At 37.8% G+C, this 11,317-nt stretch overlaps 1 protein-coding gene across 1 annotated transcript in view; it reads right to left on the bottom strand.

The window, feature by feature from the left end:
* LOC105451681 overlaps window positions 1-11,317 on the bottom strand; it is an 18,146-nt gene that overhangs the window by 2,885 nt on the left and 3,944 nt on the right. Inside the window, exon 2 of the mRNA XM_011692282.1 lies at window positions 232-630. Within this exon, the coding sequence (XP_011690584.1) occupies window positions 232-630 (399 nt within the window). The remainder of the gene's footprint in view (window positions 1-231; window positions 631-11,317) is intronic.

The following is an 11,317-nucleotide window of genomic DNA, read 5'->3' as shown; positions in this document are numbered from 1 at the left end:
CTTTTGTCTGAAAAATTTTTCTGTTCCGGGCTTGATTTTCGAGATATTCGACTGGATGGATTAAAATGGTCCACCCTGTATATATACAGGATGTTCCAGAATTCCTATTACACACTTCTAGAGATTAGAAAAAACTTACTAGATAAAGTTTTATAATACGGTTTTATAATAAGGAACTTATGTCCGAAAACGGTCCGTTTCCATGTTACAAGAAAAACAAGAGCCACTCACGTTTTTACGTATCGTGCTTCATCCATGTCAACAAGCTCTTCTATGTCCGGACTCTTCATGTAGTCCCTCAAGAAAAAGTCTAAAGAAGTCAAATCCGGGGATCTTTGTGGCCAAGCATGTGGTCCACCTCGATCGATCCACCAGCTTACTCCGAATACTCTGCGTTGAGATGGGTTTCGAACGCGAACTTCAAAATGTGCTGGCGCGCCATCATGTTGGAACCACATTTCTTTCCAAATGTCCAATCGCACATCTTCCAAGAACTCCAGTACTTCTTGCAGGAATATCAAGTACCTGGGACCTGTTAGGCGGGGAGGAAGGATGTACGGTCCAATCAAACGAGCAGTTACGTAATGTACGGGACACAAAAGAGCTTGTTGACATGGGTGAAGCACGAGACTTAAAAACGTGAGTGGCTCTTGTTTTCCTTGTAACAAACGGACCGTTTCCGGATAGGTTCCTATGTAAAACTTTATCTACTAAGTCCCCTCTAGAAGTGCATGTAATAGAAATTCTGGAACACCCTGTATTTTTTTTTCTCACTTTTAATTTTCGAAAAATAATGTTTTTAAATTAATACTATTTTATTACATATAAAAGTTGTACAACAGAAATTCAGGATGGAGAGTAGTGCAAGTCCGCGCAGCCACGGATCGCGCGCGTATAATATTGTTCGATCGCGTCTGACGAGGTGTTAGTCCCGTCGAAAAGCCGTCTGACTGTTTTTTTCGTATATAGTATTAGATAATTTAGTACCAAATTTCAGATTTTATGAAATACGTTGAAGTGATTTCTTTTGCATCTTTAAGGTAGTGCTGACGCGACAAGTTCAGACGATGGGCTATTCTAACTAATAATCTGACCACTATATTTCTACATTTTGTTGCATAAATTATTCGTACATACATTTTCAGCTTTTATAAAATGCTTACGCGACACTTTTTTCGACGTTTTTGAAAGAGTGCCGGCGCCAGGTTTTCTAATATCTGACTTGCTGACTACAGGATTTTGATTTTTATTCTAAATGTAACCAAATATCAAAAAACTAGTTTTGATAAAATAGTCACGCGATTTTTTCACGCGAGCTCGCCGACTATTATTACCTCGATGAGTGTCGAAAAGACAAAGGAGTTACTGTTATTAAAAATTGAATTATGTTCTCAGTAATGGAACTTTAATGTTTAGCAAGTGGGGACCTTGAGCTAACCGATCTGCTTGTTTTGTTAACATGTATATACGTGTATGTGTATGTGTGTGTATGTCTTGTCAGGCTAGATTATTATATTGCTTTTTCTTTTAATTATTTCACTTTGTATTTTACTTTTTTTTAATTATTTTACAATTGCAACTCTGGGCTGTGCGATGCAATCGCCACAATGTATTTTTCATCATTTTTAGTTTCCATGCACATTAAAATGCAAAAAATACATAAAACACGCATAAAACAGTTTACATATATAAGTACGCATGACAGTTTGTCAAATTTATCATTGAAATTATAAATGAAGAAAGTATCAATAAGCAATAACATTAATAATTTTTGTGTAAACAGTGAATAGCTGTACAAATTATACAGTATTACTGTGTGTTATTATTATAAGCTATTATTATTATAAACTCTATAAATTTATATATAAATTATAAACTATTATGATATGATTTATATATAATTATAAACTATTATGTGAAAAATCTTAAATCATCCTCGCAAACCTTTATTATAATCTAAATATTACAATTATGTACTTATATAAATAGTTAAACCTGAGCTGTCAGATTTGTACAACGTGCGCATGAAAACGCAATTGTGCGCTTACGCGTTGTGCGTTTGACCGCGCACACTGCAACGCGCGGTAACGCATGCATGAAAACTATAGGAGTTTTACTCGATACTCCATATATCTTCTGTTGTCGTACACATCTCTGCTTCTTTTTTTTTTTAATATTGAACATGACACATTTTTTACGGGGAGAACACAGATTTATTTATAAATAGAAAATAAAGAATAAAAATAGAATTTTGCAATACAATATATTTAAAAAATTCCAATTTGAATGAAAGAGAGTAAATACGGAGAAAAATATATGTAACTTTATCTCTCGAAGTCTGATTGCATTTTAGCCTACGTGTTTCGTTCTTTCTGTGACATTTGGAAACACCGATACACAGGCGACTTTCTCTGTAAAGTAGGTACTTCTAGTTCAAGTCGAGACCGTACCTCGTAAAGCCTGCCTGCAAACTCCTTGGCAATTAAGCCGATTACGGCAGAGACCCGATTAACTAGGGCTCCACGTTAAAAGTTTTTTATTCTTCGCTTTTCACTTTTTAAGTGGCAGTTACCGAAAAATGCATCGATCGAACGACAATAGCAACGTATAATTCTTCGACGTGGCAATATTATTACAAAATTTATTTCAACATAACAATTTGTAGTTTCATTAATAAAACATCTCGTATTATTTAAATAATAATTTTTAATTGTGCATACATATCATAAGATCTTTTCAATTTTTTTCCAAACAATATAATAAAGATACTTTTTTAATTTTTTTCAAACAATGACAATTTGTTACTTTATAGAACATATCTTGAGAATTTAAGACGTCAGGTATACATACCTACTTGTCAGATTAATTGAAAGTAATATAAGTAAGTTATTATGAAGGAATACTTTGTAATTTCTAAAATTGAGAGCACACTAATTTTCCTCATATTAATCACCAATATGGTTTTGCCGTAAGTTTAACGGTAATATAAGAGCAAAGATGCGAAGGCTCGCATAAAAGATGAAGATTATTTCCAAGGTAAGTATACGTTTCCTTGGCTACTGTCTTAGAGAAGAGCATTCTAAATAAGTCTTTGCAAGACTGTATTCCGGAAATTATTTGATCAGGATGAGAGAGGGATTTTCCTTCCTTAATGTATATTTGAAGACATCTCTCTATTTTAATAGAAAATATGAAAATCCGCTATTCAATTATAAAAGAAGGATCCACGATAGACGTAAGCCAACATTTAAATTACGCGGCATTAAATTATCTACATAAAAGACATTTTCAAATCAAATTTGGCCTTTGGTTTAATGATTGCAAAAATAGTTAAAACAGTTTGCCTTTTTTAATAATCAGCCGATTAATAACAAAATTGTTTAAAAACACAATATCTCAATTTTACGATGCACCACCCTAATAATTAACACTATGTGCGTTTCATTGTCGGTATACAAATCAATTTGATCTGTTGTAATCAATGGCTTGACAACCGCGCGGCCGGATTTGACAAGTGAAATGAGAGAATTCGCATGGCAACGTGAAACGATGACCGGCCCTTTTGATCCTCCGCGATCGCGCACGGCGGCGGTCGGATTAGGTCGGTTCGATTTTTAGGTCGTTTCCACTCGAGCCTCTCGCTTTGAGCTTCGATTTCTCGTACTTTGTGTGTCGTACGGGCGCTCTCAAGGCATCGACGCTTTTCCCCCGGCTCCGGTCTTCCCCCGTACGACACACGCCTTTGCGCTCAGCGCTTTTCATTAGCGGCGAAAAGCATTCGTGTGGCCGTGCTGCACACAGAGGGGCCCCGCAATTACTCCGAGACCGTAAGTGCACGGTGCAATAATGTGTGCTTATTCCGTGGTCTGCACCACGCGTGCAGAGAGATAGAGAGAGGGAGAGAGAGGAAGGCGCGTCGACACCGCATAATATTTTAAGGGTTTTATTAACAATATCCGTGGGGCGGAAAAGCGGAACATGACGTGATCTTAGTTACCTGCGAACTATCGGTGTCACATACACAAAGAAGGAAAATATTAGGAATTAATTTTGTAAATTGTTAAACGCGATGCGTAATTCCGCGCAGGGGAAAGATGTATACTAACGTTATTCCCAAAATGATAATATATTCCAATTAGTCGAAGTCGAAAGAGTGAAGTCGGGCATTGCGTGCCGATAAACAAATGTAAACGATCAATTGTTGACGATCGTTTGTATGATGCAAAACACACATATTTATCAATGCATTTAATGATAATTAATTCAACGAATTCCCAAATTATTTGCAATTAAAACTAAACAATAACGTATAGATTATACATTTAATTAAAATAATGACAAAGTGTTGTGGCAAGTGAATTATTTGCTCAATATAATAAAATAGCGTGCATTCTAATAATATAATTATGCGCATAAAGTCTTGGACAAATATGAGAAACAGCTTCGCGAATAGTTGTCTGTGTCACAAATGCAGGGCGAATTTTATTTAACTGCATTCGAACATCAGGCACACATCGTGTATCCGGCGCGCGGGAATGTTGAATTGTCTATTGTCTACAATACGGGTGTGATGCACGTTACGATTGTTTATTGAAAAGTACAGGGTAATAGAGCCGATTGAACAGAGCACTTTTATTCGGACTGTCTATTGACTCGTGCCATATAGCGACGAAACGTGGCTATTATTATTTTTTTTTTTCATCCAATGACGTGCATCTCCACCAGACTTTGCTGTCCACCTTTGGCTTTACGTGTTCGCGTCTGCCGTCATCTATACATATATCTTTGAGTGTTTTTGCATCCAGGGCTAAATAAAATTTGTCGCCTGTGCGAAAAGTGAGCAAAATTACGCGATTAATGTGTACAGAGAGAAAGGGAGAAAGAGAGAGACGGAAGTCTTCTCTCGTAAAACTATTTTTTAACGTGTACAGTTTATTCGAAAAATTTTATTGTATATCAACGCATACGGATATACTAACTTTTTTAGAAAATTCAATAATTGTTTAAATATTAGCAGTACAGATTTTATTAACAAGCAGTATATATTTTATTTTGCGCAAATTTATTTGTAAAATCGAAAATCTGATTTAAAACTAATGTATGTAATATTCTTTGATATATTCTGAGAATATTTGATAATCCCTAAATACTTTCATATCATTTAAATATCAGCAGACCAATCTATTTTGCAAAAATTTATTTATAAAATTAAAAATATGGTTTACAATTAATTTATGTAACGTTCTCTGACAATATTTAATAGATTTTAATTACTTTTACATTATTTAAGTGTCAGCAGATTATTCAATTTTGCAAAATTTTATTTATAACGTTGGAAACCTGAGATTTAAATCTATAATACCTACATGTAACATTATCTGATACAATATTTTTTTATTAATCTCAAGTACTTTTATTTTTCATAGAAGATGCTACGAAATCCAAATTTCAATGTTTTGCTATAAAATATTGTCTACAGCCAGTCGCACTGTATATTTTTTTAAGTATACCTCGTTCCACGAGACTTCTAATTTTATCTAACGTAGGCAAATCTATATTTTTTTTCTTAGACAAAGGTTTATATTGTTACAAAGTCCACTTTCGGAAAAGTTTCTGAAGGAAACTTGGTAAATGTTCAGCGAAATTACGGAGTTTGATCCTTAAATTTTCTCGCCTTTGGGAAAACGTTTCTAAAGTTTTGGCTTTGCGGAATCTTTCGGCGATCTACTGCATTGCATTCAAAGTGGTTCAATCGTTCACTCGGCTTTCAACACTTCTAAAATAACTGCCGGCTTATTCCGTTTTGAAAAGTCCGAAAAATTCCGACTTTTAATAACTGCTTCATTTAAACACTGCAGCCGATTCAGACGGCACCGGAAACAAATAACGCGGAATATTGATGTAAAATTTTACATTGTGTAATTCAATATCTGTTATCTAAACCAAATTTACAGGTGGCGCGCTTTGATAAAATATTGAGAATAAGCCAATAAAAAGGTTCGGCATACCGACCGAAACGATAATCGTGTTTATTAAGTGAGACGTTTGATATACATTCGTCAAATGTATGAATGGCCGTTGTTAATTGAGACAGATTAATCAGCATGAATATACGATCGAGGTATTGCCACAATAAAAGGGACAGGGATATAAATCGTAGCGCGATTTGATTGATGAATCAATCTGATATTCTGATATTCATAGACTTTGAATTTCAGCCTCCGCGCGAGAGAAAATGCGAAATGACAAATAAAACGGCCTATTGTGTTTTTGTTTTTTTTTCGCGCGCGTTGCACAGAGAGAGGAAACGCGTCAACGTGGAACTGCAGTGACCAATTGTTAGCAGATACCTCGGAGTCTGGCCGAAACCATTTTTCACGACGGGACGGCTCATTCATTTACACCCCCCTACTCGTAACAGCTTTTGTCTCGGAGTGGCGCGGCGCGGGCGCGCGATGCTCAGGCATTGCGTTTTTGCAGCTGATCGATAGAAAAAGTCGGGGCAACTTTAATAGCTGCCGACACCCGGATATAAAGAACCCCGAGTGGCGGCTGAATTTTCTGCTTGCTCACGCAAAAAGAACACTCGCCCAGAAGGAAATGACTCGAAACGCTCGAGACGCTGAAGTAGGTGTCTTAACCGCCGCGGCGTCTCGGCGGCCGCGCCGATGAGAAATCACGCGAAAACGTCAAGGGAAGAGATCCTCGCGCTCTTATAGCGCACACGCGCGTCAATAATACTCCAAAGGCAAAACCCTCTCCACGCGCAATCGCGCGTATCGCCCGCGACTATATCCTACTCCTGGGACTAATTGGTTTCCTTAAGAAGCCACATCGAACACGGTGACGACCTGTGGCCCTGGGAGAGCTGCCGCATCATTAGAACAACTTGCGTCTCTCGTGACTTACGCTGTCCGACTCGAGAAGGGACGAAGGGAGGACGTGCGCGAGTCGTCGGGAGGAATCGAAGCGCCGGGCTTTCCCTCCAACCCCCGCCGTTTCTATCGCTCGCCGACACGGCACGACACGACGCGACACGGCCGCGGCGGGTTGGTTATCAGCGCGAGTACTTGTGCCAGTGAGCAAACCCAACGCGGCGGATATGCAAAGTTTGACGTTCGTGGATGCGCTAATGGCCGAGCTGAAACGAGTCTCTCAAGATGATAGCGCCCATTTAACTGGGTGTTCTCCCTGGGATAATACTCCATTGAAGATCCTCTATAAGGACACACGGCATCTTGCGCTGCGCGCTGCAGCCACCGGGTAAACGCGTCATCGCGAAACTTGCGCGTTCACGAAATGGTAACTGTGTTACGGCGCGTTACATTATGCCACACAGATGTTACAATATACGAGAACATTAATTAAATGGAACGTGGCGGCGAGCGCGCGAGCGCGCGCGCGCGCGGGGAGGAGACGCGGGAATATTGGAAACAAAGCGTACGGTGGAGAGCAAAGAGATGGAATGCGCTTGATTTAATGTGAAATCTACAAATCGCTCCGCGGTATTTATTAATGTAAATTGTTTTCTGCAGTGCTCAAAGGATTTAATTAGAAACTTCGCCGCGGGATTACGTACGCGCGCGGGAGAGAGAAACGGGCCGACGCGATATCGCGTATATATGTATACGCGCCGCGGAAATGAAGTATATTTCCACGTCCTCCGTTTTGCAATTTCTGGCAGTTACCTTGTAAAACTTCTCGCGGAGGGGACGAAATCGCGCTCCGAGAGCGGATCTGTCGTAGACTCATAGACAGACTGAGGGAGGTATCAAACGTCCCTATTCAGATTTCATTCGAGGCGCGGCGCGCCGCTCTTGATTTATTCGCGGGGCGCAAAGTATGGTTACATTTAGAGAACGGCGGCAAAGGCGTAAATGACGATCGATGGTTAAGTTAAGCCTTTCCGGCTGCTTTCTTTGAGATGTAAATCACGCGATGCACCCGTCTGCCTCGGAATGAAGACGCGGCGGCCAAGTTAAATTGCGACGAAGGACGACGACGACGACGGCTTCATTGCGCCAACCGCTTCCATAACGGGCTGTCGATTGAAGCTGCCGCTTAATGAACTGTAATTGTCGCGGACCGTCATCGATCGAGGACCTTTTCCCCCCTCTCTCCGCCGCGCCGGGCCGGGGGTACATAGCCGAGGTAGAAAATGCAAAGTACTTAGTCGATTCTTTCGCCGCGGCTTAAGAAGCCAACCACGAGAAGTCTTCCGCGCGTTGCAAACGCAAACTTCGCCGACTTTATTCGTTCGTCTTAATTCCCCGTGCAATCGCGTACGATTACGTATACAGAGTGTCTCAACTTTCGATTTTATAAACATAACTTCTTCGAGTAATCATATAAATAGCTCAAAAGCGTCATTGCTAGTCGACACGGATGTTAGTGTGTAATAATTTTTCCTGTTATAATATCAAGCCACATATATACGAACTGCGCGCCACATATATTATTGTCGGTCTTGAAACACAGTTTTTACATAAGGCCCAGAATCCACTGTAACAAATTGTCATAATTGTCAAACAATTTAATAATTTTTTTATGCTAATAAGCATCTTTAAGAATCCCCTCCCTCCAAATATGTATAAAGAATTTATTGAGAAAAATGTAACCTCAGCTCCCAGCCTTCAAGTTAAATTTATAACTTTTGAAATTAAACTTATAGACTTTTGAGTTAAATTTAAACTTCTTTGATTAAATAGAAGAAATCAGTAATGTCAATAATAGCCGACACTGGATGCACATGTGTATAAAGAAATTATAATATTGTTAAAAACAAGTTACACAATAATGCAAAAAGACGCAAACGTTTCAACCCTATTTTTGGATCATCTTCTACAAATAGGAGAATAATTGAAGAGAGGAAAAAAAGGCTGAACTTCCGAAAACGACCCACGCTTAATTGTTACGATTTTTGGCAGAAATACTCGGAATGATGTCAAATGAATATCCTTAAATGGATTTTCTGCGCAAACAAAGTTTAATACAAAAAATGTTTAAATAAAGTTTTATATTGTTATACTGATTTACCAGATGAATATAGATATTGTAATAATATATTTGATTAATTAGGGATTAAAACATGAAAGGATAACTAAGGGAGAGTGTAAGGGGAGTGGAGGCAATAAAAAATAGAAGTAAAGCGAGATTCTAAGATGGGTTTACAATTTTGCACGTAAAGCAAGGTTTATTTCAAACCCTCCCCTCTGTGTGTTAGATTCAGGGAGCGAAGGCCTCCGATGGGGGGTTGGGGGGGCAAAGCCCTCCCAGTAGGTAGCATGGGCGCAGGCGGGAAGGGGGGGGTGCAGGGGAAAGGGGCGGTTCCCTCCCCCGCCTATTATATGGCTAATATTTATTGTAGAAATAAAAAATAAATCTTAGATTTAATAAATTTAATTATATTTAATAGATATTCAATTTAATATACTTCCTACCTTGCGGAGGAGTATGTTTAATCTTTTCGGTATCTATTATTTTTAGTATATTGTAGACTCATCGATTTAATAAGGCGAAGATTTAATAAATATTCAATTTAATATACTTCCTACCTTGCGTAGGGGTCTGTCTAATCTTTTCGGTATCTATTATTTTTAGTATATTGTAGACTCATCGATTTAGTAAAGCGAAGATTTAATAGATATTCAGTTTAATATACTCTCTACCTTGCGTAGGGGTCTGTTTAATCTTTTCGATATCTATTATTTTTAATGTATTGTAGACTCATCCATTAAAGCAAAGATTTCATAGATTTATAATATATGTATATATATTTAATTATTGTTGCAAACCAAGATCTATAATTGTACGAGTACTGTTTCACATAAGTTTTTGACTTTGCACGCGTGGCGTGATATAATATACGACAAAAATTGTGTTTTATTTATAAAACATTTTTTGTTGATAACTTAAAATAATGACTAAAACCTTTTGAAGATCACTTAGAGCCATGACTTTAATAGTATATGTCGAAGTCAAGGCTAATGAAGGTGATCCCCTGATTGAAATATTTATTTATTACATTTTCATCATTTGATCTTAAAAAATGACCTTTTTATAGGAATCGCTCAAAATCCTTTTATGGGCTTTTATTTTAGCCCAAATTAAAGCTTTTGACAAAGTTTCATTGAAATCGGAGGTGGGTCGTTTTCGGAAGTTTATCCGAAAAAAAATATATTTACATAAGAATTATATAATCAAAAAATTATCCAGCGTTTGTCTTGAAATTTATAAGTTAAAGAATAATAAAGCGCAATCAAGATGTAAAAAGCCATTGCAGTTCAAAAACATGAGAATTAAAAACATGAGAAAACATGAGAAATAATCGCTTTATCTGCAGCATTTGGTAAAATATTGGCAGTGAAGTCATGTAATTAAACTAGCAAATTTTAAAGATTTACAATAACTATAAATTAAAACAATAATTAAAAGGAACTGACATGTGTAAGAGAGTTGTTAAAACGTTTAGACTGACGCGCGCAAGACAATTTGTTCTGTACAAGGTGTGAGAAGCTATAACTTAGTGAGAGTTGATATAATTAGAGGAGAAATATAACTTGCAAAGTGATACATAAAGTGATTCTTTGATTAACTTGGAAAATGGGATTAGATTTTCTCTGCAAGAAGAGATACACACGATAATCTTTATTTTTTAATAAATGATAATAATTAGGTAATAATAATGAAAATTGAAGATAATAATAATTTTTGATTACTTTTTAGATTACTTTTGGATAAAAATTATTATATATTGTTCAGCCGTGTCATACGCGTCTATATTTTTAGTCTTTTATCGTTTAATAAAGTCTCGTGAACTAGCTGTTGTGTGCCGAGCATAAAAAAGGTGGCAACCGCAAGCGTGATGAAAAATTTGAATTTATATTGGATGACGCCGGTCTATGGCCTCGATTTTCAATACGTTCGTATAAGGAGCGCGGCTTTATAGCAATGAACTCCCCGGACGTGGAAGTCGACAAAAGATACAAGAATGAATTACTAACAGCTCCATTCTTCGCAACGCATAAAAATCGCTCTGCGCGCGCGCTTACGTTTTCAAGATATACGCTACGACGTCCGTCTCGGCACCAACGAGACACCTGTTATACTGCGATATTAAATGATTATAGCGTCTGCAACTAGCGAGACAATGGCCGCATCTGATGTCGGGAAACTCGGGGAAACGTTATCGTTGGACACTCGAGTCGCATCCTTTTATGTGAACGGGCATGCTATGCATACGAGATGCATCAAAAGCTGCGTACAATAGTCTTGAAGTTTAAGAGAAACGCGGCGCTCTCTCTCTCTCTCTCTCTCT

This window comes from Wasmannia auropunctata, unplaced genomic scaffold, assembly GCF_000956235.1.
Source record: "Wasmannia auropunctata unplaced genomic scaffold, wasmannia.A_1.0 LD336048.1, whole genome shotgun sequence".
NCBI classification, from domain to species: Eukaryota; Metazoa; Arthropoda; class Insecta; order Hymenoptera; family Formicidae; genus Wasmannia; species Wasmannia auropunctata.
The sequence above is the reverse complement of the archived record's forward strand: the minus strand, read 5'-3'. Positions and strand labels throughout refer to the sequence as shown.